The 22,373-nt window shown below is 42.7% G+C and overlaps 1 protein-coding gene across 1 annotated transcript in view; it reads left to right on the top strand.

Annotated features, from left to right (window-relative positions):
* LIMCH1 (LIM and calponin homology domains 1) overlaps positions 1-22,373 on the top strand; it is a 175,596-nt gene that overhangs the window by 46,515 nt on the left and 106,708 nt on the right. Inside the window, exon 2 of the mRNA XM_080589355.1 lies at positions 19,262-19,332. Within this exon, the coding sequence (XP_080445481.1) occupies positions 19,262-19,332 (71 nt within the window). The remainder of the gene's footprint in view (positions 1-19,261; positions 19,333-22,373) is intronic.

The following is a 22,373-nucleotide window of genomic DNA, read 5'->3' as shown; positions in this document are numbered from 1 at the left end:
AAAAACCAACCCAACAACAGTCTAAGATAAGGAGGAGAGGACTAAGGACACTTGAATGGATATCAGTTACTCTGCCTTAAATGTGGTAGGATTAGTTATCTTTTCAAGATGAACAGTACAATGAGACTTCATGCAGTCACTGAAATTGTAGATATGTCTTTATGTGGTTGCGTTTTGTCTGATCTAGAATGAACAGACTGCATAGGCAGACGTTTCCTCTGTGAACAGGTGCGTAGCCTTGTTTTCTTTAGCCATAAGGACTGTTCTCCCGTATCATGGAGTTTGTAACTGCAGGGTTTTTGTGACTTCAGTTGGAAGCACAGACCAGTGAAATTCAACCTCTAAACATATATCGAGGGGCAGAGGGAAAGAGACAGCAACTTACACATATTTCAGTTTTTAAAAGCTGCTTTCTTAGAATGATAGAATCACTAAGGTTGGAAAAGACCTCCAAGATCATCTGGTCCAACCATCCCCCTACCACCAATGTCACCCACTAAACAATGTCCCTAAGTGCCAGGTCCAACCTTTTCTTGAACACCCCCATGGACAAGTGACTCCACCTGGCCAACCTGTTCCAATGCGTGACTACTCTTTCTGAGGAGAAATGTTTCCAAATTTCTAACCTAAACCTCCCCTGGCACAACTTGAGGCCATTCCCTCTAGTCTTATCACTAGTTATCTGTGAGAAGAGGCCGACCCCCAGCTCCCCACACCTTCCTTTCGTGTAGCTGTAGAGAACACTGAGGTCTCCCCTGAGCCTCCTCTTCTCCAGACTAAACACCCCCAGCTCCCTCAGCCGCTCCTCACAGGACTCATGTTCCAGGCCCCTCACCAGCTTCGTAGCCCTTCTCTGGACACGCTCCAGGACCTCAATGTCCTTCTTGTAGTGAAGGGCCCAAAACTGAACACAGTACTTGAGGTGCGGCCTCACCAGAGCAGAGTACAGGGGGACGATCACCTCCCTGCTCCTGCTGGCCACACTATTTCTGATACAAGCCAGGATGCCGTTGGCCTTCTTGGCCACCGGGGCACACTGCTAATGGAATGACCTTTCTGATGTCACACACTCCTGTGTCAGAGCACGTGGTTCTGGTGCTTGATCGCCGGTCCTTGGGGAGGCTGGGAAGGAGGAGGAGAAAGGGACGGCTGAGCTTCTCCAAGTATACAGGTGGAGGCAGATCCCTGATGCTTGTCGTCTGCCTTGGGTCAAGCAGCACTGGGCACCAGCACCAACTCACAGGGTGAGTTCTCCTCATCGGTCGGTACCAAGCCCAGCAGGCCGCACCTCGGGCATTATTGCCAAGTTAACGCAGGTTAACAAGGTGCCGTCTCTTTGGTTTTGGCTTGGGAAGGGGAGAAGAGCTCATCTCTGGAAAGAGTAACTGAGATAGCAGATGCAAATCGGTGCATGAAATGTATTTTGTGCTGTTCACGTGCTTTTTATTTATTTTTTTCTGAATGACCAGTGGGAGCCTGAGAAACTAAGATTAGGTTGTTTTGAGCTGCACATGATCTTCTTACAACAAAATAATCATCATATTCTATACAGAGAAAGAAATTTTAGCTCTAAATGTACAGAAAGCTTTTTTATTTGTTTGTGTAGTTGTAGGGAACATATGGATAAATACTCAATTTTCAGATGTTACTTATTTTTAATGAAGAGCACATTTGAGGAAATATTGATCTGCTGTTACGGAACTATAAGCCTGATCCTTGTGTGTGTGTGTCCTAATAATCTGACAGTTGTGTGCAGTTTTTTGCTGTAAAAAAGTGCTTCCATCTCTAATATACAAGTACCTACGCCTTCAAATTGGGTGCCCTTATTTGTGCAAAGTAACTGTATTAGGTGAGAGACTGGTCCACAAAAATAATTAGATTTTAAAGGCTGGTGAGAGGTGCATTGCTTTATAAAACAATATACTGATTAAATAGCTAACCTCAAAGATAACATTCATAAAAAAGTCTGCATATGAAGAGAGAGAGAGAAAGAGAGATATTCCTGGCCCAGTTGCTGGGTTTGTACAATGCATTTGATTTGTTGAGGTTTTTTTGTCTCAGCTGAACAGCTGGTGGTTGAGCAGCAAGTGGGACCGGTACCTGCCTTTAAGTGTCACAACTCCAGGAGAACTTGTTTTAGTAGTCGTGCTTGGCCTTTTCCTCCTGCTGGGTTTCACATTTCTCAGGAATTCACTGAGGACCCTCACAGTCAGCCTGGGAGTGACCGCGAAGTGTTTTCCAGCAGCTGGGAAAAGGAGCGGCAGCAGCAGCGGTGGCGATGTGGCCAAGGTCTCCATCCAGCAGGACGCAGGGCTGAGCTGAGGTGGCTGAACAGTGACCGAGAGGGCTGCTGTGGTGCAGGTGCATGCACCTGGCTAGGGCGGAGAGTGTCAGGGAATTCCCTGTTTCCCAACTACTGCATCAGATAGCTGCTTTTATCTCATGCCTTGGCTATATGAGTAGCTGGGCCACGGGAGGGGGGAATAGCTTATCCGCAGCACGCATGCATTTGGTGTGGCTCTGTGTGGATTACAAGTTGCACAGCTGGGTATTTCTACACTTTACTTACAGAACAGAATTTTTGCCCTCTGTCCCAATGCAAGAAGACTGAATTTTGAGCCCAGTGGGAAACAGAAAAAGTATTGGTTGCAGGAAGCATTGTTTTAATCTGAATTTCATAGATACGTGTTTAGCAAGTCTGACCTTTGGCTGGTTTTTGTCTCTGGGATGTTTTCTGAAGAAGAGTTAGATATTTAAAGCCTATTAGCTCCTTTTCAAAAATAAATTAAACTCTTAAGCAGAATCTTGAGATGAAGCTTTGGCATCTGTTTGTTGAATCAAATGAATATTAAAAAATTCCTAGCAAACCACAAATAGTTACATGGGAAATACTAAAAAGAAAAACAGCTGAAATGTTTCCAAACACATTTTTAAAATTTAAATTTGTTTTTATTTTGCAGCTTCCTTCAAAAATATTCTGTGTGGGTTATGCTCAATGTTCAAAACCAATCAACTTCATCAGAATTTTTTGCTTTATTTGCCACCCAATTTTTTAAAGATCGAGCGAATATGAAAATAATACAGAATGTTTGTAATTATCATTATTTAACACAGCTGAGAGGTGGCAGCCACTGATACCAATGAGACGTGTGTTTGATTCAAGCCAGCTGTGTGCCGATGTGCATCCGGACCTGTTCAGTGCACACACATCAGAGACATGAATGCAGGCTGCTAGGTTTGTTAGCAGCGTAATCTAATTGTTTCACTAACGCGTATAGATAGTTTGCAGACGATAGTGGTGGAACGGGCTGCGAAACCATTGCCCTTTCCCTTTCCACTTCCTCTCCTCTCACACCCTCAGCCTTTACTGGGAGCTGGTGCCAGTATTTCTCATCTCCCTCCTACTCTCTGGGGTTGCAGTTAGCCAAAGAGCTGGCAGGTTTACTGCTGATGTTTCTTATTTTATTTTTTTCTCAAGCTAATTACAAACAGCCTCATGAGTATCTTGTTCTGTGACTTTGTCAAATTACGATTTTTGTCATTCTGCAAGGTACTAGCGTTGAGTCCCTTATTAGAAACTGATCACCTGTCATTAAGGCAACCGAGCAGGGATTCAAGCTGTGCTGTCTTCCTGAGAATCTGGAGATAGTGCTGACTTCTGAAGTATGGGAAAAATAATTTTAGTGGCATTTGTTTATGTTAATACTGCAGTCAGCACACACCTTGTTTTGTTTACTAAATATCTTCTAAGGACTGATGATTTTGTTTGTTTTGATTGTGAGACATGTAAGTGTTAGTCCCTGTGAGGTTGCTCTGTGCATTTGCAAACTGATAAAACCTGTAAAATGTGTTAGCTGGAAAGATCCTCTAATCTGGTGAAATGTTGGATGTGTGTAGCTGTTGAATGAATGCACATCTACAGTATGAAGATTTAAAAGCCTTTTATAGGGATAGTTACAAAAATAATAGATTGTAGATAAATGCAAAAATGATTGTGTGCATAAGGCCATTGAGAAGTTGTGTAAGATACAGCGATGAGTAGGAGCAAAACAGCTGTTCATAATAAAATTGATATAATCAGGAAAACCTTTGGTTGATTTTTCCCATCTGGTCACTCCTGTTAAACAAGGGGAAGGAACAAAGAAAGGATTTTGTTTATCTGAGGGCACTTACAGAAGAAGCAAAGCTCAGCCTTCTTGGACTGCACGGGAGTTGCTAGCTGCGGGCAGTAGCACCTTCTCCAACTCTAGTACAGAAAGACCTGCACAGAGCTGAGCTGGTTCAGGCAAAGCTAGTTCCCTGTCAAGAGCTGAGTGGCTTAGTTTACACTAATCTGAATAGCTGTTGGGATGGTTATTACTGCCTTTGGATCAAATAATACACGCCTAACTGAAGATGAATGAGAAACTGAACTAGAAGCTCAAGGGATATTTAGCTAGACGTTAGTTTCTGCTCCTGAGTGGAAATACTTTTTCTTACTCTTCGCGTACAAAACTGGGTAAATCGGTGTAAATGTGCTGTTGTGACTGTAACAGCAACATGGTCAGCACTGAGAGGAGAGATGGTACGGGAGGGGCAGCAGCAAACCGGAGGTGTTTGAAAGGAATCAGTGAAGATGAAAGGACTGTGAGCTAACATTAAGCATAAAAAATAAACATTGTCTATGCTCCTTTAGTTTCATCCCCTTCATGCAGCATTGTGACAGCTCACCTGAATGCATCAGCTTGGTTTTCTGTTGTTTATATTTGTGGGTTTTTCTCCCTCATTTTCCACATGTGGTTTATTTCATCAGAGTAAATCACCCACAGGAGTTTATGGGTGCTCTGTTGTCGTGTGTTTCATCGACTTTCCCTGGACAAGTCTTTAAAAAGACCTTACCTTTCATGTTAGTAAACACCTCTGCTCAGCTTGCTCAGCTTCTAAAAGGTTATCTCGCAAATTGTTATAGAAAAAGCAAACGGCAGATTTGGGCACCTAGGGGTAATGGCCTGCTTTTACTTAAGAGCTCTGCAAAAGCCATTACCATCTGTTGGTGATGTAGCAAGGGACAAGCGTATTTTTTATTCAGTTTGCCTGTTCAATATCACTTCTTAACTTTGGCTTTAGACAGGGCCATTCCTTCTCCTCCTCCTCCTGCACAAAGCTGGAAATGAACATTGTTATCTGAAGTGCCAAAAAGAATGCCACTAAAATGTGAAAATCTGTGGTGTTGATGTAATTACTCTGCAGCTTGTCTCTGCCGAATCTTGCTTCAGGTCCCTCAAAAGCGGCCCAAGCAGTTTTCTCGTATGGCACTAAGCTTTAGAGGATGAGGGAGAAAATGGCACAACTGAATCAGGACAGGATGTGGTTTTGTGGAGCAGTTCAAGAAGCAATTCAAACCTAGATGGAGGGTGTGCTAAACAGTATTCAAAAACAGGTTTCAGTTGTCCAATTTTTCATTTTCATTTGCTGTCTGGTTTAAATTGTAAGCCCTGCTACGTAAAAACAAAGTTTTAAAGTAATATATCTGGTTTTAGACCAGTAACCAAAGACCACAAAGTAACTTACTTTTATTAGTCTTGGAGAAAATTCTAGTGTTTGCTGGCTTGTGGTTTGGATGTGAAATGTACAAAAATATTATTATTTTTTTCTGATGTTGAATCTGTATTTTCATGTTAATAGACATCCAATTTAGTTCCATTATATAGTGGTTCTTCGGATAAGCAGTAAGAAGACACAACTAACTCTTGAGACATAGTTTAGTTATCCTGCTTAATTTGTATTAATGCAAGTGCCTTGAGTAGTTTTACAGTGTCAGCTCATGAAGATAGAAAAGAAACAACTAGAATAAATGTTGTGAGCCCTCTTCTTGTGTTGCTAATGTTTGGACAAACATCGGTTTTGTAATTTTTGGACTCAGCAGCTGTGCTTCTCTGTCAGGAGATAACCTGCATCAAAAGGATTTGTGTGTAGCTCCTAATGGCTAAAGTACTTTTCTGTCTGCAACTTCATTTTTATCCTCATGTCTCCTCTTGTTTTAGCCCAAGTCAAACTTTGAGGGAGCAGAGAAAGTTCATGCCCAGACTTCAGCTGAAAGTGATAAGCACAAAACGGATGTGATGCAACACCATGAAATGAAGGCACCTAGCCCTGCTTGCCCTCCCTTCCCTCCTGTTTACACCTTTCCAGCTATCCACCATGCGAAGCAGCAGCAGGATTATCTTTCTCTCTTTTAACATGCCTTTATTAAATTCCTTTGCTCCCATGTAGGTGTTTGGTTTATTAAATGTTTGTACCCACTGCTGTTGTGTGGCTGAGGGAAAAATACCTGCTTTTATTAATGACGGGTAAAGATCTTATTATAGAAGGCAAAGAGGGGTGAGTATAAGGAAATATCGCTTCAAACCAACAGGGAGAAAACCTCTAGCAGTTCTCTAAAGTGTGGAGTCAGAGTGCAGAGTGTGCAAAAGGCTACAAATGTGCTGGACTTACAATTATTTGGCCAACCTTTGCAGCGGATGATAAAAACAGATGGTTGGAGAGTATGCTGGTATTCCTGTCTTGGCTAAAAAGAGCCAGCTCAGATACCTGGTGCCTCTCGTCATGTACCAAAACAGTAATGGCAGGATTGATACCAGAAGAAAAATTAGCTTTTAAGACAGATTAACTGGCATAGATAAGTCAGGTGGTGGCTGCAAGAGTATCAGCAGATCAGTCTTGGCAAGGTAACATTGGTTTTCCAGTGGCTTCTCCAGCTCCATGTAAACACTTTCATATTCTGCTCATAGCCTTGGACTGAAAAGCTAGGAGGTGCATTCAGAAACACTTCAGAAAGTGTATTGTCTTTCTCTGTAAGTGGATGTTTTCATGAAATCAGGAATATTATGTGTTTTTTTTTTTCCCCTTCTCATGTAAAGTCTTAAACTCTTGCCCTTAATTCCAGATGACGGGTTGTTATCAGACAGCGTTCCTGGTAGCTTGCCACAGGTGACTGCTTCTTGCAGCCTAAGCTGGGCAATATTTAGAACAAGGGGTTTAGAATTGGCACCTATCAGAGTCAGCTGGTTAGGAGAGAAAATTTTAATTTTAGCCAGAGAGAAAGAAGCTTCGAATTCTTCTTGAGTTTTGGCTTTTAAAACATCACAAGGGGTATTTTAGATTTTAATGTGGCTTTGGTGCACTTACAAACGGGCAGGATTGAACAGACTATATGAGCATATGAACTGAACAACAAAGCTCCTGCTGTCATGCAAATACCTTTTCACAATAAAGTACAAGGGGAGAGAAATACGATTTCCTATAAGTGAACGCCTTCCCAAAAGAATGTTTTGCAGTTGTCCAAAAAATGTTGGCTGATACACAGAATATCTGTATTACTTAAATGTGTAGTAGTCTTGGTTTCTTTTTCTTCTTTTTTTTTCTCTCTCTTTTTTTTTTTTTTTTTAATCTTTCTGAATGTTGTATATAATTGTGCTTGTAGATGAGACAGGGATTCCTGCTCTGGCAGGTGAGGTTATTAATTGCTCTGACCCTCTGTGAACAGTTCTGGCTCATTTTGCCGTTTGTAAAACAGTAATGCTCCTCCACATTTGGAAGTGAAATACTACTGAAGAGTGCCACATAATGTTGTCAATACCCTTGTGCTTTTTACTAGGAATAAAGTTGATGATATTTATTCATCTTTAATTTAATCAGCTATTTGAATAACATGTGAAAGTTGAAAACAGTCTGATTTAATCAAAGTAGTAAAGTAACTTAAAGAAATTTTATTTTCCTTTTTATATAGTTCTATGAGGAATGTATTAATGAATAGTTCCAAGATCCTTAGGTGTTTTTTTATTTCAGATTTGGGGAAGGTTGCTGTCTGGATGGGAATTTCCGGAGGTATTTGGAAAACCAATCTGGGGACAAAGAACTTTAATCAGTCATGCTTTTTCCTTTCTTTTTGACAGCTGAAAGTTGTGAATTAATTCTGAAAAGTGCTTTGCTTTCTAGCACTTACCATATAAAGATACCTTTCAATGTTGGGTCCTGACAATGCTGCAGGTTTATTGTAGCATTGGAGTTACCTCTGGAGGTGATGGTGTGGGAGAAGCATGAAAATGTTCGTGGGACAAGCCTGATGTCTGGCGGGAAGGTGGCCAACTCCAAAGATTTTTGGAATTGTAGAAAGGTAGCAAATGTTTTGAGACTTGTAGTTCTTAGTGTTTAGATTGGAAATGTTAAGCATGTTTTTAATAGGCTCCTTTTCCACTACTAAAGCATTGCAGTGAAATAATTACATTCCTTTCGATTCATTTAAGACCTTACATGGTTTCCACTAAGAGTAAAAATAAAAGTAACAGCAATTAAAATAGTTGCTGGGTTTTCTTCTCTCTTCAGGAATTTATTTACTACAAGGCTAAATTGACAAACTTTGTTGAAGGCAATTTCATTTATTCCTCTGTCTGTATTTGAACCAGATGCTTAATCTAATTCTTCCTAGTATTCGTTTCACACAGCACTAAACAGGGAAGAGACTGAGTGCTCGGGTAGCCTGTTTGTTTGATAACACGAGGCAGCTCGATCCGTTCCTTGCTCCTCGGTCAGGTTTGTGGTGGCCTCGGTGCTTCTGGAGCCGTCGCTGCTGGCGTGCTGCATAATGGATGAGCCTGAACTGATGGAGGCAGCAGGTGTTCTCGCCATAGAAAAGAGCAGTGTTTGTTATTGTTGTAAGCATCATCAATCCTCCTCCCTTTCTCGCTCTGGTCTCAGTGTCCTCCAAACAAAGACTCCCTGTATCTGGAGCAGCAGGGGAGAAAATAGCAGCAATCTACCCTGCGAAGCATTGCCGTTTTGTATCTCAGGGGCAGCCTTGTAAATGGATCTTGATTTGATGCTCTCGATCTCTAAGTGGTGTGTTTATCATTGCAGGGGGACAACAATACTGATTTATGACTTACATTTACCAGAAAACCCTATCAGTATCTACGTGGAGCTGCCCTATTCCAGCTAAACAGGATGAATGAAAAATGTCTTTCAATTCTAGTGCTCATTACACACTGCAAGATGGCCATCTCCTGTGGGAGCAATCTGCTGAAAGATAGGTCTAAATGGTCTTCAGCTGGGAAAAAAGTAATTTTAGGGGGGTTGGGAAGAGGAGGAGAGAGAAGTAAATGTTGCAGAAGAGGGGAAAAAAGAGGCTCTCTTTCTTAGTTTTGTCTAAGCTGGCCACTGCGCTAGGAAGTGCATTTTGAAGAGCACTCGTCATTTGAAATCTTAAAGTACTTTATTTTCTATTTAAGGCAGCCTAGTCTACTGATGAATCACATTCACTTTGAAAGACACTTGCTCAAAAACATGAGTTGATTCTAGCTGTTCTTAACTGTTTCTCTAGTCTGGAGCCGTAATGGCAGCTGTCATTTCCTTCTGCAGGGCTTCTCGGGGTGTAGGACACTGGAGGCATGGAGCAGATTTGAGAACAGAAAAAACAGGTTTCTTGACTAGAGGCTGCAGTAGGCTTTCCATTTGGATTGTAATGCCATTGAACTTTGGAGAGAAATGGCTGTTCTGTTTCACCATACCGTTCTATTCCTTTACTTTCTAATTTTTGCTTCTTCCCTTATGGCGGCATTCTCTTTGTGGTTGTGTCATCCTCTCCAGTTTTCATATAGGGTGTGAGGAGAGAAGAAAGGAATTTTTCTATTGCCATATGATAGGTAAAGTGAATCAGAGGGTCTTTGAGAACCAATTACTGCCTGGGGATTGCAGTAGTACCATCTCTGCTAGCACCTGGAGATGCGGAGTAGCTGGGCATGGAGGTGGCACTTGCAGGGCAAGCCCTCTGGCTCTAGCCCCTCTCTGTCGAACCTGAAGCATCCACTCTTAGTGCAGCCCGACTTAGGGCCGTGTTTTGCTTTCTGAAGAATGGCTCAGGGTTTCACTGAATGCTCACTGACTTCTGTGTGTCTTTTTCTGGATGAACTTTAGATCCACACTGTGGCTGTGGCCGCAGTCCTGTCTCTGGCCCCATCCCCTTTTGCTCCTGACTGGACTCCATGCGTGTACCCCAGACCCAGTTCATCGATTTGCCACGTCAGGTGCTGCAGATGGGCCTAGTTACGACACCTGGCTTTGCCCGTTATGCTCAGGCCCCCTTGGGGAGGACACGGCCTGCGCTGCCCCCCCCCCCCCCCCCCCCCCCCCCGTTGCTGCGTGCCCTGAGGGAGCAGCAGGCCCTCGCTGCTCCCCACAGCACAGGGAACGTAGCTCCACCCTTGCTCGGTGGCCAAATGGCGTCTAAAAACTGGCTTAGCTGGAAAAGCTTTCAGAGCCTAAATGCTTTCCCTTAGCTCGTCTCTATAGAGGCAGGAACAAAAGCACACTTAGCTTAATAACAAACCTACTTCCAAAGTGCTACTAATGAAGGCCTTGAAATTGTATGGCTGAATTAAGGTCAGCCTTCTTTCTGCAGGAAAGTGGATCGTTTTTCTGCATTCCACGGTTTTTGAAACGCACATTTTTTCCTGTTTAGAAGCTGGTAGTTCTGTGTTTTTGTTTGCAAGTGACTGAAAAGTTATGGCACGCAGCTCTGTTCCTGCTGGAGATCCTGCCAAGTGATGACCCAGAGTTTGGAGGGAACGTCCAAGGAGCTCAGATCCTGCTCTCAGAAGTGTTGTTTTTCCCCTTTCCCTTTTCTTTGGAAGGACCAGTGTTTTGCAGTACACTGGCAGTAGATAAAGCTAAGCTTTTCAGCGCTGTCAATATAAAATGACTTATTTCCCAGTTAGTTTCTTGCTTTGCTTGCTCTGGGCTTCCAGGCCTATTGTCAAGAGAATGAGGTCAGACCTTAAAATGTCTCGCTAAGCTGTACTTTTATATATATATTTAAATTACAGACTGTAAAGGGGACACTTTACATATGGAATTGTCTTGATATGACTTTAAATTTAAAAGCTTCAAGGTAGACTGGTGCCTAGTGATGCTCATCAGTGGCAATTGGGAGGCTCCTCTGAGACCTAAAGACATAAAGTGTCATCTGTAAATGGTTGGTTAAATTCGGTAATGGTTGGCTCAGGTGAACATCTGATTTCTTGAAAAAGGGAAGCTGGTGTCTCCTGGCAGACATTTTTCAATGCGACTGCTCGGTAATTACCGAGCTCTGGTAGTCTGTCTGTTGACAGAGGTTAATGACAGGCTGAAGTGCTTCTGGTGTTGGGCCTCTGTACTTGCAGCTTCTCGTGTTCCTGTCCCTGTCCAGCTTTAAGTGCGTGCAGTCTTGAAGTTGTCTGCCAAGATGCACGTTCCCGACACAAAGCAATGCACTGGTGTCAAAAACCTGCTTGTCCAAAAAGAAGTAGCAGAATGGTTTTGTAACACATAAATGCAGTGATAATATAAAATAGGTTAGAGCACTGTGAAGGGGCGATTAACAAATCTGGGCACTGCAGCGATCCTTTCATCTCCTACAGAGCTGTTGATCTCTTCATTGCTTTGAGGCAGAGACAAGATGTTGAGCTCAGTGAGGAAGCTGCTACTTGTGTTTTAGCTCTGTCTCTGCAGCTGTAATTAGTTGACACACAGTCCTGAATCGGAAGTGTTTAAAGCCCTAAATTCTCTAAAGCTGGAGGAGAGAAAATAGAGGGTTTTATTAGCAGCTGTTTCGGTTTCAACATGTAAATGATGCAATGTAGCATACATTTTGGAGGAGTGGTTTTTCAAGTGTCTGTGAATTTGCTCCTGTGAGATGCCGCAGGCGGAAAAGGGCGTTACAGTGGATTGGAGTGGGTTTGAGTTTTGTCTGTTAGCTCCTCGCCCTTTCAGCGATGCCCAGAAACCTGATTTCTCGTTTCGTTGGATAGTTGCAAGTGTAATCAACCTGAGGCAAAGGAAAAATTCTTCAGGCATTTTCTAAAAAAGCTTAAACTTTATTTAAAAAAAAAAAGTGAGACTGGCGTTTTAGGCTGCCAAATACACTCAGTTCAGCAGCCAGAGCTTGAGTTCTCTCTCTATCAGAACCAATTCCACCTTTAAGAAACATCACACTAGGGAAACGATAAAGGCTAAATCAATAGCTCTTGCTTTGGAGAGTAGCTCACTGTACAGACTTCTTTCTGCATGCATTGAAAGAGGGACAGTAGCAAGGCAGTGCAGGTGTTTGTACGTGGCCAGTCCTAGGGAATCATAATAAAGAAGCTGGAAAATTCATAGTAACTTCTATCAGCCTTTCGTTTTTCAGTGAGCAGACTGTTTAGCCTGGTTGGGTAAGAAAATAACAAGACCTTGGGGAAAGGTAAGCCTGGAAGGTGTTCATGAGAGCTAGTAATTATTAGTCATCTGCTCCTTTTCCCTTCAAAGGTGCAGCTAGGAGCTTCCAGGAAGGACTGGTTCACCCTGAAGTGGAATGGGCTGTGCAGTGGTGAAAGGGGATTCAATTTACCTAGTCGGCCGCCAAAAAGATGACTCCTCCAGACGTTGAAGTGGAGTGAGGCCAGGCTCTGTGGGAACGGCCAGGATTAGCTTAAATGAGGGCCTCGGATCAAGGAGGTGCATCCCGCACTGCTGTCGTGTGTGTGTTGCACTTGTTGGGTCTACGTGGTACGTGCTCCTCCCGATCTCTGCTCCTCTGACCTGCGTGGGGTTGCGTGTTTAAAGAAAACAGTACAGAGCTAAAGAACATATCATTATGCTACCATCAAATAGAAATTATTTCCGTGAAATAACACTTCATTCCTCCTTTTTCTCCCAAATAAAGGAGGGGGATAAATGACAAACATCTGACTGGTAAATCTATGTGCAAGAGCCTGCAACCCCCTTTCTGTAATTCATGTTAAAACTAAGAAAGAAATGATGGATCCCACAACACAGGAAATAAGTTTTTCCTGTAGATGCCTTATTTTTTCTTCTTTTAAGTAATAAAAAGAACCCTAAACTGAACCACTGATTGAAACCAGGTATCTTGGGGTGTCCTGTCATGTCTGTCATCTGGTATCTAATTTTGACAATACTGCTTGAAGTACAGATAAGAAGCTGGTTACCCGTAAGACAACGATGCATTAGCAATTTACTGACTGTCAAATATAAATTTGATGTAACAGATGACCTGCTGCTAGGTGAAGCTTTTGGGAATTGCACTGCAGCCAAGAGAAGCCTGATGGAAGTTGCTTTTAAGTTCATTCTCGCTGCTCCTTGCTCTCCACAAAACGTTCAGCCTTTAATGAAATGTTTTCTGTCCCACCCTGCCCCTAAGGGAAGGCTGCTACGTTTGGCAGCGCACCTGGGCATGTATACAAACAGAGTTAGGGAGGGGAGATTAAAAAGAAGGCTGATTTACTCTATCGTGAAATTTTAACACTCCTTAGCAGTTTGCCAGCCAGCTGGGATTATACTACCAGATGTCCTGGCAGAGACGCGCGCGGCTCTGTGTGATCATAAATCCAAACAATGTATGGCAACACCATATGTATAATACTGCCGTTACCAGTGCAGAATTTTCATGTGGAAAGCTCTGGTGACGGGCAGGATTAGTGAGAGCAAAACCTTCCCAGATTTAACTTTAAAGCTTTGGGTAGGTAATAGTTGCTGATGGCCGTGGTGCGTTAAAGGGGAATCGTGATGCCTGTGCTTTATCAGCAGCAATAAGCCTCCCCTGCCTGCAGTCGTCTTCCCTCCACGTTTCTTGGCTGTTCAGCAGGCAGAGCTATAGTGCAGGTGCTCGGAGGCCGATCTCTTCTCTCCGTTGGTGAGTTACGAAGCAGCGAGGGGGGATTGTCAGCAGCCCGCTAAGCTCCAGGCCGAGTCAACAACGCGATGCTGCTCTGTGGCCTTGTGATTTGTCTGGGGTGTAAGTGGAGCTCTGTTGTCTTCCTCTCGGGGAAAAAAATGTTTAATAGGAGGAATGGGGATGGAGCGGGAGTTCGGTGCAATTATTTTTGCTCCTCGATCTGTATTTTCTTTGACAGGTTTGCTAAATGAACGGGATCTGTTCTTTTTAGCATATACATTAAATATAAATACGTGTCCATTCTTAGTATTGTTTGCTCACTGAACTAGGCACAGGGCATGAAAAAATCAGCTGTTGTGGCTTTTAGTTGTCTCTCGCTTCATGGAAAAGGTGCTGATTATCATCCTGTAGCAAAGAAGTCATTCCGTGTGAGGACTAAGAATTGGGTCCACCAAAGGGGCTGGGGGCACGTTTGTGTCAGTGGCATCGTTCTCCCGTGCTACATGTTGACACCAAACTGTCAGCTAACCCAGCCGACAGTGTGGTAGCGGCAGAAGGGATTCTAGAGCAAACAGAGGGAATATGATATCCTATGTTTTATGCTATTGTTGCCAAGGAAAAATGGAGTTCCTATGAAGTGTGATAAAGAGCAAGTCAGCTCTGTGTCACTTCAAAGAACAGGATGAGGGTAAACAGCAGGAGGGAAAGGAGAACAAAGGAGACTTCAGCATGGCTAGTTAACTTTGCAAATTGCACTTGAAGTTAAAGAACCACCGTGTGGAAGATCGAAAGATAAATAATATTAAGTGCTTTCTTTACAGATTAATCTTGCTACCCAAGTGTGAAATCTCTCCCCTTCCTCCCATGCATTCTTTACATTTTCAAGCTCTGCAGCACAAAAATTTCAGGTGGTTCATTGCTGGCCACATCAGGCAATCTGAGCCCACACTGTTTTTGTCCTTGATAACAGAAGTTCACACCGAAGATACTTACGTTGTTCACCCTTTTACTGATTTTAATAGTGAATTACCTCAACGCTGTAACACCTTGCAAAGCTTTGTGCAGAATGCTTGTCATCATTCGGCTTTTCTGGAAGACAGATACGCCAGGACCAGGGCTTGTTGCTTTCAGTAAACTCCATTAATGTAGTCTTCATGTTTCTGTGCTAGTTTCTGGCTTTCTAATATTTGCAATATGAGTGTTCAGAACTGGCTTATATTGTTAGAAATTAGAGAGTTTAAATCCTTCCGCTGTAAAAGCATCAAACGCAGGATCCAGTGAAGGCTCTCCCAGTCCTGCTGCGCTGCCATGGCAGTTCGCTGCAGTTCTTGCCCACCAACGTAAAGCAGACTTCAGCCTCATCAGTGTTGCTTAGTTCAGAAATCTCTTTTCTGTGCTATGTGAAAAAGGAATTTAATTGGCATATTTGTGTTATTAGCTGAAATGTAATTTTGGAAGTGGGGAAGTAGGAGTTTGTTACTCTAGAAGTGCCCAATCCCGATGGCCTAAAAACTGTCCTACATCATCTTTTGGTGGCTTGTGCTGCCTGCTGCTTATATGATCCAGTGCTTCCTATTTACATACATGTGATTATTATGGGTTAAGCCTTACTTTTACATCTCCCTGAAGTACAGGCAGTACGTTTTCTAGTTTTGTAGCAGAGTGGACTTTTTCGTTTAAGTAAAAATTGATGTGGGATTGCAAAGTGATTGCAAACATTGAAATTCAGTGTACTGATATACAAAGAAATGAACAGCCTACCAAACTTCTGGAAAATCTTCCCTTTTTTTGCTGCCATGCTTCACAAGCCCTCCAAAATGCGTAATGGGTAGCAAAGACCTCTCCCTGCTGTGTCTATATTTTTGTTCGCTGCTTTACGTGCTATTTTCAGATGTGCATCCAGCAAATCAGGCTAGCTGTTCTCAAAGTGTTGTCCCTGATGGCCTAATGTTTATTCATCTACTTGTATCTTGTTGGCTGAGATAAATTTCACCTGAGGACAGCATCTGCTCACTAATTTGTCACCTTTTCTTTTTCATGCCCTTAAGCTGTTTTTCCACCAGAGGCTTTGCAAGCTGCATCTCGTGAAGCACCAGCAGCAACACAAAATGCAAGGAAAACAAAGCGAACTGACGCTTGGTGAAAATAGGGTTGTGTAATATGGCACTGGTTAGTGGCTGGAGGACAGCCACGCGTGATGACATAGATGTAGTGGCATGCATAACTGCGAGGAACAAAGGAGTTAATCAGCAACAATACTGCATAGAAGAAGTGTTGCTGTGTATAAATACATATCAGAGCTGTTGCCACAAGTTTGTGATGGAGAGTCAGTGTGCTGTGGTTTAGTCTCCTAAAACTCCTTTTATTACTCATTTTAGCTTTAGTTTTCTGGGTTGCTAAGTGGTAGTGAAACTGAGAGACACATCCGGCAGCGAAATAATTGCCCTGGATGAAGACGTTTGCAGCTTTTTAGAGAAGAAAATATCATCCAGATGATGAATAAAAATCAATTCCTTCTTACGTAAATGAAACACAATAATAAATTGTGTTTATAATTAGTGAAACTTTGTGTTTCACTTCTGTTCTCTATTTTTGTATTGCAGTACGACATGGAAAGACAACTCTTTTCCTATCAGCTTTACAAAACATTGAAGAAGTGGCAGTTTTTTTTTTTGTTTTTGTTTTTTTAGAAATCATTAGCAGGATACAGCTGTGTTTTTCCTTAAAGATGCTTAGCTGTAACTGTTGGGCCCCTGTGCTACAGTAAACTACAGTGTGCTGACACTACAGAAGTGAACAGGTAACTCTTCAGTATACCTTGCTTTCTCCTGGACAGCCAAAATGTGTTGTCCGTACCTGTGACATGGCTCAGGTCTGAATACCACTTCTCTGTAGTACGAAAGCTGATGGGATAGAAATCTGCTCCCCCCGCTTTCCAGTTTTCTGCACCTGGCTGCAGATTTACAGCTTTGTTTTGTCCAATGAAGCTGGGCAATAAAGCACAGAAGCAGCAGCATAAACACTACCCTCTGTATGCCAGTGTTTTCGGAGTATTGTCCAGCAGTCAATGGAGGCTAGTTCCCAGATATGTAAGAAGATGAACCGGTGGGCACAGAACAGTGCTCAGATCATATTCATAACATAGGCCTGTGAAACACACAATGGTTTTGTGATACCGTGATTAAACATGTATTTTCCATGTGTAAGCATGCATATACCTGTGTTCATGTGCCAAGAAACTGAGCTCTAAGTTCCTCTTGGAAAAAATGGGTACAGCTGCTTGCTCCTCTCTGCACACTTTTTTTTATCTTTGACATTTATAATGTCATCTTCAGTCGTATTTTTAGTTTCTAGCCTTTCTCTGATGCACTTTTCGTACATTTTAATTGGCTAAATCAGGAGACTTGTAGCTGATGAATGCTTCCTTCTGCAGCTGGAGCATCTAGAATAGGCACAAACCTTTCCATGCCTCATTTACTTCCAGTTCCTTTTTAAACAGACACGCACTGTTTCTAGACCTTCCTGTCTTTCCTCACCTGCTGTCAGTTCTTGTTGTACCTCTTATTAGATGAATTGTTGTTCCAGCTGTGCATTTGCATTTCATGATGTTATTCGTGCAGCCAGATATTATGTATGCAGCCTTCCTACACCAGAAGTGACAACAGCGATACCCATGGGAGAGCTTTTGGCAGGTCGATTCTTACTTCAGTTGTGTTCACAGTTTTGGTACTGCTCCCTGGTGAATGCAGATGTTCAACAAACACATGAAAAGATTGACTTCCACAGCTACAACGTTTGATGTTGCTTTAGGTTGAGGAGGGAAATAAAATGACTGTCGTCTTTTTTCCTGCGCAGAGCTCTTTCCCTGTGAGTCAAGTCTTTACGAAATAGCTCTTCCTATTCCTTTCTATTACCGTACTCTGTTCTGTGGATGAAATAAATGTCAATTTTGATGTGCCGAGTCTATCATTCATCCCAAATGCTAATGGTTATGTTGTTGTGATTTCCCTCTGTCCCAGCCGATCAAGATTAGAGGTGATTCTCTATGATTAGAGATAATTTAGATGATCAGAGATCATTTCCTTCTGGCAAACTGTGTCTGGTTTCTACTGGAGTATGAGGGTGACCCAGTGCCTTGTTCTACTTCATGCATTCGAATAAAATGTGACTTTTGACTTTGAGAGTATGGGGGGGGTAAAGTTTTGTGAACTGTCATACCAGTTTGTGGGAGAAGCTCCTTCATATTGAAAAAATAATATGCTTACTATTACGTGGGGGATTAGGTTTTATGCTTTTTACTTGCATTTTAATTCCAAAAAAGTGTTGTTCTCTGTCTAAGGCTGTGTGTAGCCACAACCGGCGTTTGCGAACCTAGTACAGCCACTAATCCCGTGGGAAAGTGCCAAACTTGTCAGCTTTTATAAATTGCTGTCTTTATGACAGGAAACTGGGAGGGAAGGGTCTTGTATCTGAATGGAACAGCAAGGAGAAAACTGGTACGTGAGGACAGATGTGTCCCCAAGCCACTATTCTTCTATGGTGGAAGCAACGCCCAGAGCAAGGGTCTTGCTGAAAGATTGGATGCAAGCCATGAGAACTCTGTAAGCATCCGCTCAGTGTTTTGGCTGGGCGAGGAGAAGACCTCCTGGAGGACAATTGAAAACAAGGCAGGCCTTTTGTTTTGGTTTGGTTTGTTTCTGTTCAGTTCTCTCTAAACATAACAACTATTTTTACATATTTGTTGGTGGTAATACCTTTAGCTGAGCACATCATCTGTTGAGAATGATTTGAGGATGAGTGGCAAGCCATTGTCAACATGGTAGTGAGTCAGGCACAGGGCTTCGGTCATGCCTCTAGCATCTAGCACCTTCAAGCAGGATTAGGATTCCTAGATGGAATTCCTTCATGGTCCATCTCTAAGAGGAGAGCTTAAGAGCTGGTAATGCAGAACGTACTGCCTGGTCCCAGCGCCCCTGAGAGGGATGAGTATGTGCCAGAACTTGAGCTTCCTCCAAGTTTGTGTTCATGCTCACAGTTGACTTCATGATATGAAATGTCATTTCATATGGCGAGGAGTATGGTGGTGCGTGGCTGAAGGGCCACAACTCATGTGAGTGCTTCCAGCTGGATTTGCTTACTGTGTGAAGGCGAGAGGTTAAAGGCCAAAAGTTCAAGCCCAACGCAAAATTTTTAATAAGGTGCAAAAAAGCAGCAAAACCACATCGTTTGTCTAAATACAGTAGTTCTAAAATTCAGAATGCTTTAGGATAAAATTATAAAAACATTCAGAAGGTTTCATTGTTGTGTCTGGATTTTCTTACCTCTAAGCAACAGCGCTGTTATTATAATCTGTAAGTGTACTGGCCAGAGCAAATAGCTCAGTTTAATGTGTTAAATAGCTCAGCAAAATGGGAACGAAGAACCTGGTTGATGTACACAACTTAGCTCTTCGGCAATGCCCGTAAAATTTGGATGTTTCATTTGCAGCAGATGCTTTAACAGTATGCTATGAATTGCTCTTGAAAAGCACACCTTCTAACATATTCCACTCTTTTGTTTCCCCCTACTTTTTTGCAGCAAGTGACAGGCAGAAGTTTTGGTGAGAAAGACTTCCGTTCTGGATTAGAAAACGGCATTCTTCTGTGTGAGTAAGTAACACTTATGGTTTTGAGCCTTGAATACATTCTTGACTGTAGATGAAATGATTTTTAATGTGCATGTCTGTTGGTTTCCTTTTGCAAGCTTTGACATTGTGCACACTGGTATTTCACTGCAGCATCCTTTCAGTGCTGACGCTATTGTTATGGTGAGGATTGAAATGTGGCTTAAAGAAAACAGGCTTTGCAGAGTGCTTCCCTCACTCCACCCGAGCTCCTTAGTCGAGTTATGTAAAGTGAAAACGGTGTTTGCTTTTTGGTTTCCTTTTATTTAAAGATGTTAACCACAGATTGGTGAATGGTGTTCCACACCTGCCTATAGATGTCTCCACTGCAGTGAAGTGTTTTGGAGCAATTCCAGGTCCAAGTGCTGTCAAGAGTTAACCATCTGAACACCATCAATACTCAGCTGCTTTTATAGTTTCTGGAAAGTTTAGGCATCCTCCAAATTTTACCTAAAGGTGTATTTGAATGATGTGTTTTGTAATTTTTGGACAAGAGATGCAAGTTAACTTTTGCGTGTTTCTCTCTGTGGTTTTAACAGCGGGTTTTTGGCAGTTTTCCAAAAGCACATTGTGGCCTTGGATGCCAAAGCTGGTGACTTTTAAGAGAAATTTGGAAGTGTGCCCTAATGCCCCATGTTATTTGAAAATCCCGTGCAGGATGTCAGGAGTTTGGGACAATATGCTGACCTGAATCGTCTGTATGGACAGATTTCTTTCCCTGGGCAGGCAGGGTTGTCACTGAAGTAGGTAACAGCTGTCTTTGCACACCAGAAGGATGAAGCTTGTGCAGCACTGAATGCATATTGAAATTTATGAATGAGATCTCCTGAGATGTTTAGCTGGAACATTGCAGCTATTGTTTGTTTTATACTATGAAAGGTGCTGGAACTTGGAGTCTGTTTTCAGCAGTATGGTTGAGCTAATATCCTGTAAGTCAACTGTAGGTAGTCTACAATAGCTTTGAAACTTACTTGTGTAAATACTGTTGTATATCTCACTGGTGTCATTAATCAGATACCTTGAACTTTAGCTGTTAAAGTGGAAAAAAGCATAAAGGAAGTGATACGATCTTGTTTGATTGTAGTTGCATGTCTTTGCTGAGGAGTGGCTTTGGGAGGAGGGAAGTAGTTGTTATTGTTGATCAAATGTTGTATAACTCGGAAGGAGCGTGGCGTTTACCCTCTGTACGTAAGGGATGCCTCTTGCTCAAGATCTCACTCCTCTGCGTGTTCAATTGAAGTACTGAGTGCTGAGTCACTTCACAGTGCTCTTTAAATGTTAAGGTTGAATTGTGTTGCATGAAAAGTAAGGGATGTGTATTTCAAGATTAGATTCTAATCTTATCTGCAAGTACACAGATGTAGTCTGATTTAAATGCTGTAGATGGAAAGCTTAACTAATGATTTGATAAAAAAAAACAAAAACGTGTGAATATGTATTTCTTAGGAGGCTGTAAGCTCCAGTACCAAGAAGGTGAAGGGACAACACTTGGTTATACTGCTAACTTGCTCTGTGATGTTGGGCAAACTGCTTGTCCTTGCTCACCACGTGTGGATCTGTGCAAACCAGTCTGAAGGGACCTGTCTCCTCAACCTCTGACCTGAGAGGTCCGTATTACATGTGGCATCTGGCAGCTGTGGTTGGTGGATGAAATTCCAGTAGGCTGCGTAGCATTAACCAGAGCTGCCACTTAGGCCTTCAAGTCTGGCTTTCTGATGATGAAGAATTTATGAGGCCAACAATAAAAGTTTGCTCCTCACTGCATCCAAGTCCACTGTAAGAACTCAGTAGAAATTTGGAGGTATAACACGGAGCTTTTAATGCATCTTTGAAAAGTACAAGCTTTGGCAGATGAAGCACTGATAATTTATTTATTTTTTTTTATCTCTTGCTCAGTGAAGCACTGGTAAAGCAGCCACAGGCAATATTGACTTTGTAGATACGAGTTTTCTGTTTTGCCAGAGACCTCACTGGGGTACCTACCTTATGAGCAAAATCTACCAGTATTCAAGCTCTCTTTTCCAATCTGTTGTGCTTTTATCACAACTCAACAAAGTAGATGAAAACTGCATCTCATAGTCTCTGATAAGCTACAGAAGGCAAGAAAGGAATTACAGGTTTGTTAGGTTTCTGAAGATGGAAGAAGTCATTACCTTTGGTCTGGTTTATCTGATTTGTTCCTTGAAAGTTTTAGGAAAAAGCTAAACCTGCCTCAGTTTGTCTCCACAGGACAACAGTAATTGCTAGTGTCATTAGCTGACAACTCATAGCCAGGCACTTTTGCAGGTGATGCTCACGTGAGCAGGGACTGGGGCTTACTTTCAGATTGGTGTTTCAGTGTTCTTGTTGCCTGTTGTGTTTTGAGATGAGGACTGAACGTGAATTTGTGTCCTGAGGGATCCCAGAAGCTACAAGACTGGGAACTGATGTCAGCAGGTAGACACAGCCACTTTGCCCTCAGTCTCCTAAAGAGGTCTCAAGTTGCCCATGGACCATGCAGGCTTTTTGCCCCAAAGTGGGAGGAGCAGAGAGGTAGGCACCACAGAACCACACAATGGCTCGGGTTGGAAGGGACCTTAAAGATCACCTGGTTCCACCCCCCCTGCCATGGGCAGGGATGCCACCCTCTAGATCACGTTGCCCACGGCCTCATCCAGCCTGGCCTTGAATACCTCCAGGGTTGGGGTCCAGTCTGCTAACAGCCAGACTAGTCACGTGCAAAACGACACAGGGGAAATCTTTGTCTGCAGCAGGCTGTTGGAGCCTTTCACGCAGTAATGCCAGGCCTCCCTCCAGCTGATTGCAGTGCCTACGGCCTACACTTCCTCAGGTGCAGGTTCCCGTTTCAGCAAGGCAGTAACAGGAACTTTCCATCTTCTCTCTTATCAGCTCCTTCAAGGGATATTTCAGAACCTGTAGTGATGCTCACCTTCTCCTGCAAGCCTTTTGCAGCATTTCACTTCCCTGCTGACAGACCCTTGACTCATAAATCTCTCCCAGCCGTGGCTCTGGTAATGAGCAGACTAC

Source organism: Anser brachyrhynchus, assembly GCF_964034855.1.
Source record: "Anser brachyrhynchus genome assembly, chromosome: 4".
In the NCBI taxonomy this organism is placed as follows: domain Eukaryota; kingdom Metazoa; phylum Chordata; class Aves; order Anseriformes; family Anatidae; genus Anser; species Anser brachyrhynchus.
This window is presented reverse-complemented; position numbering and strand designations above follow the sequence as displayed.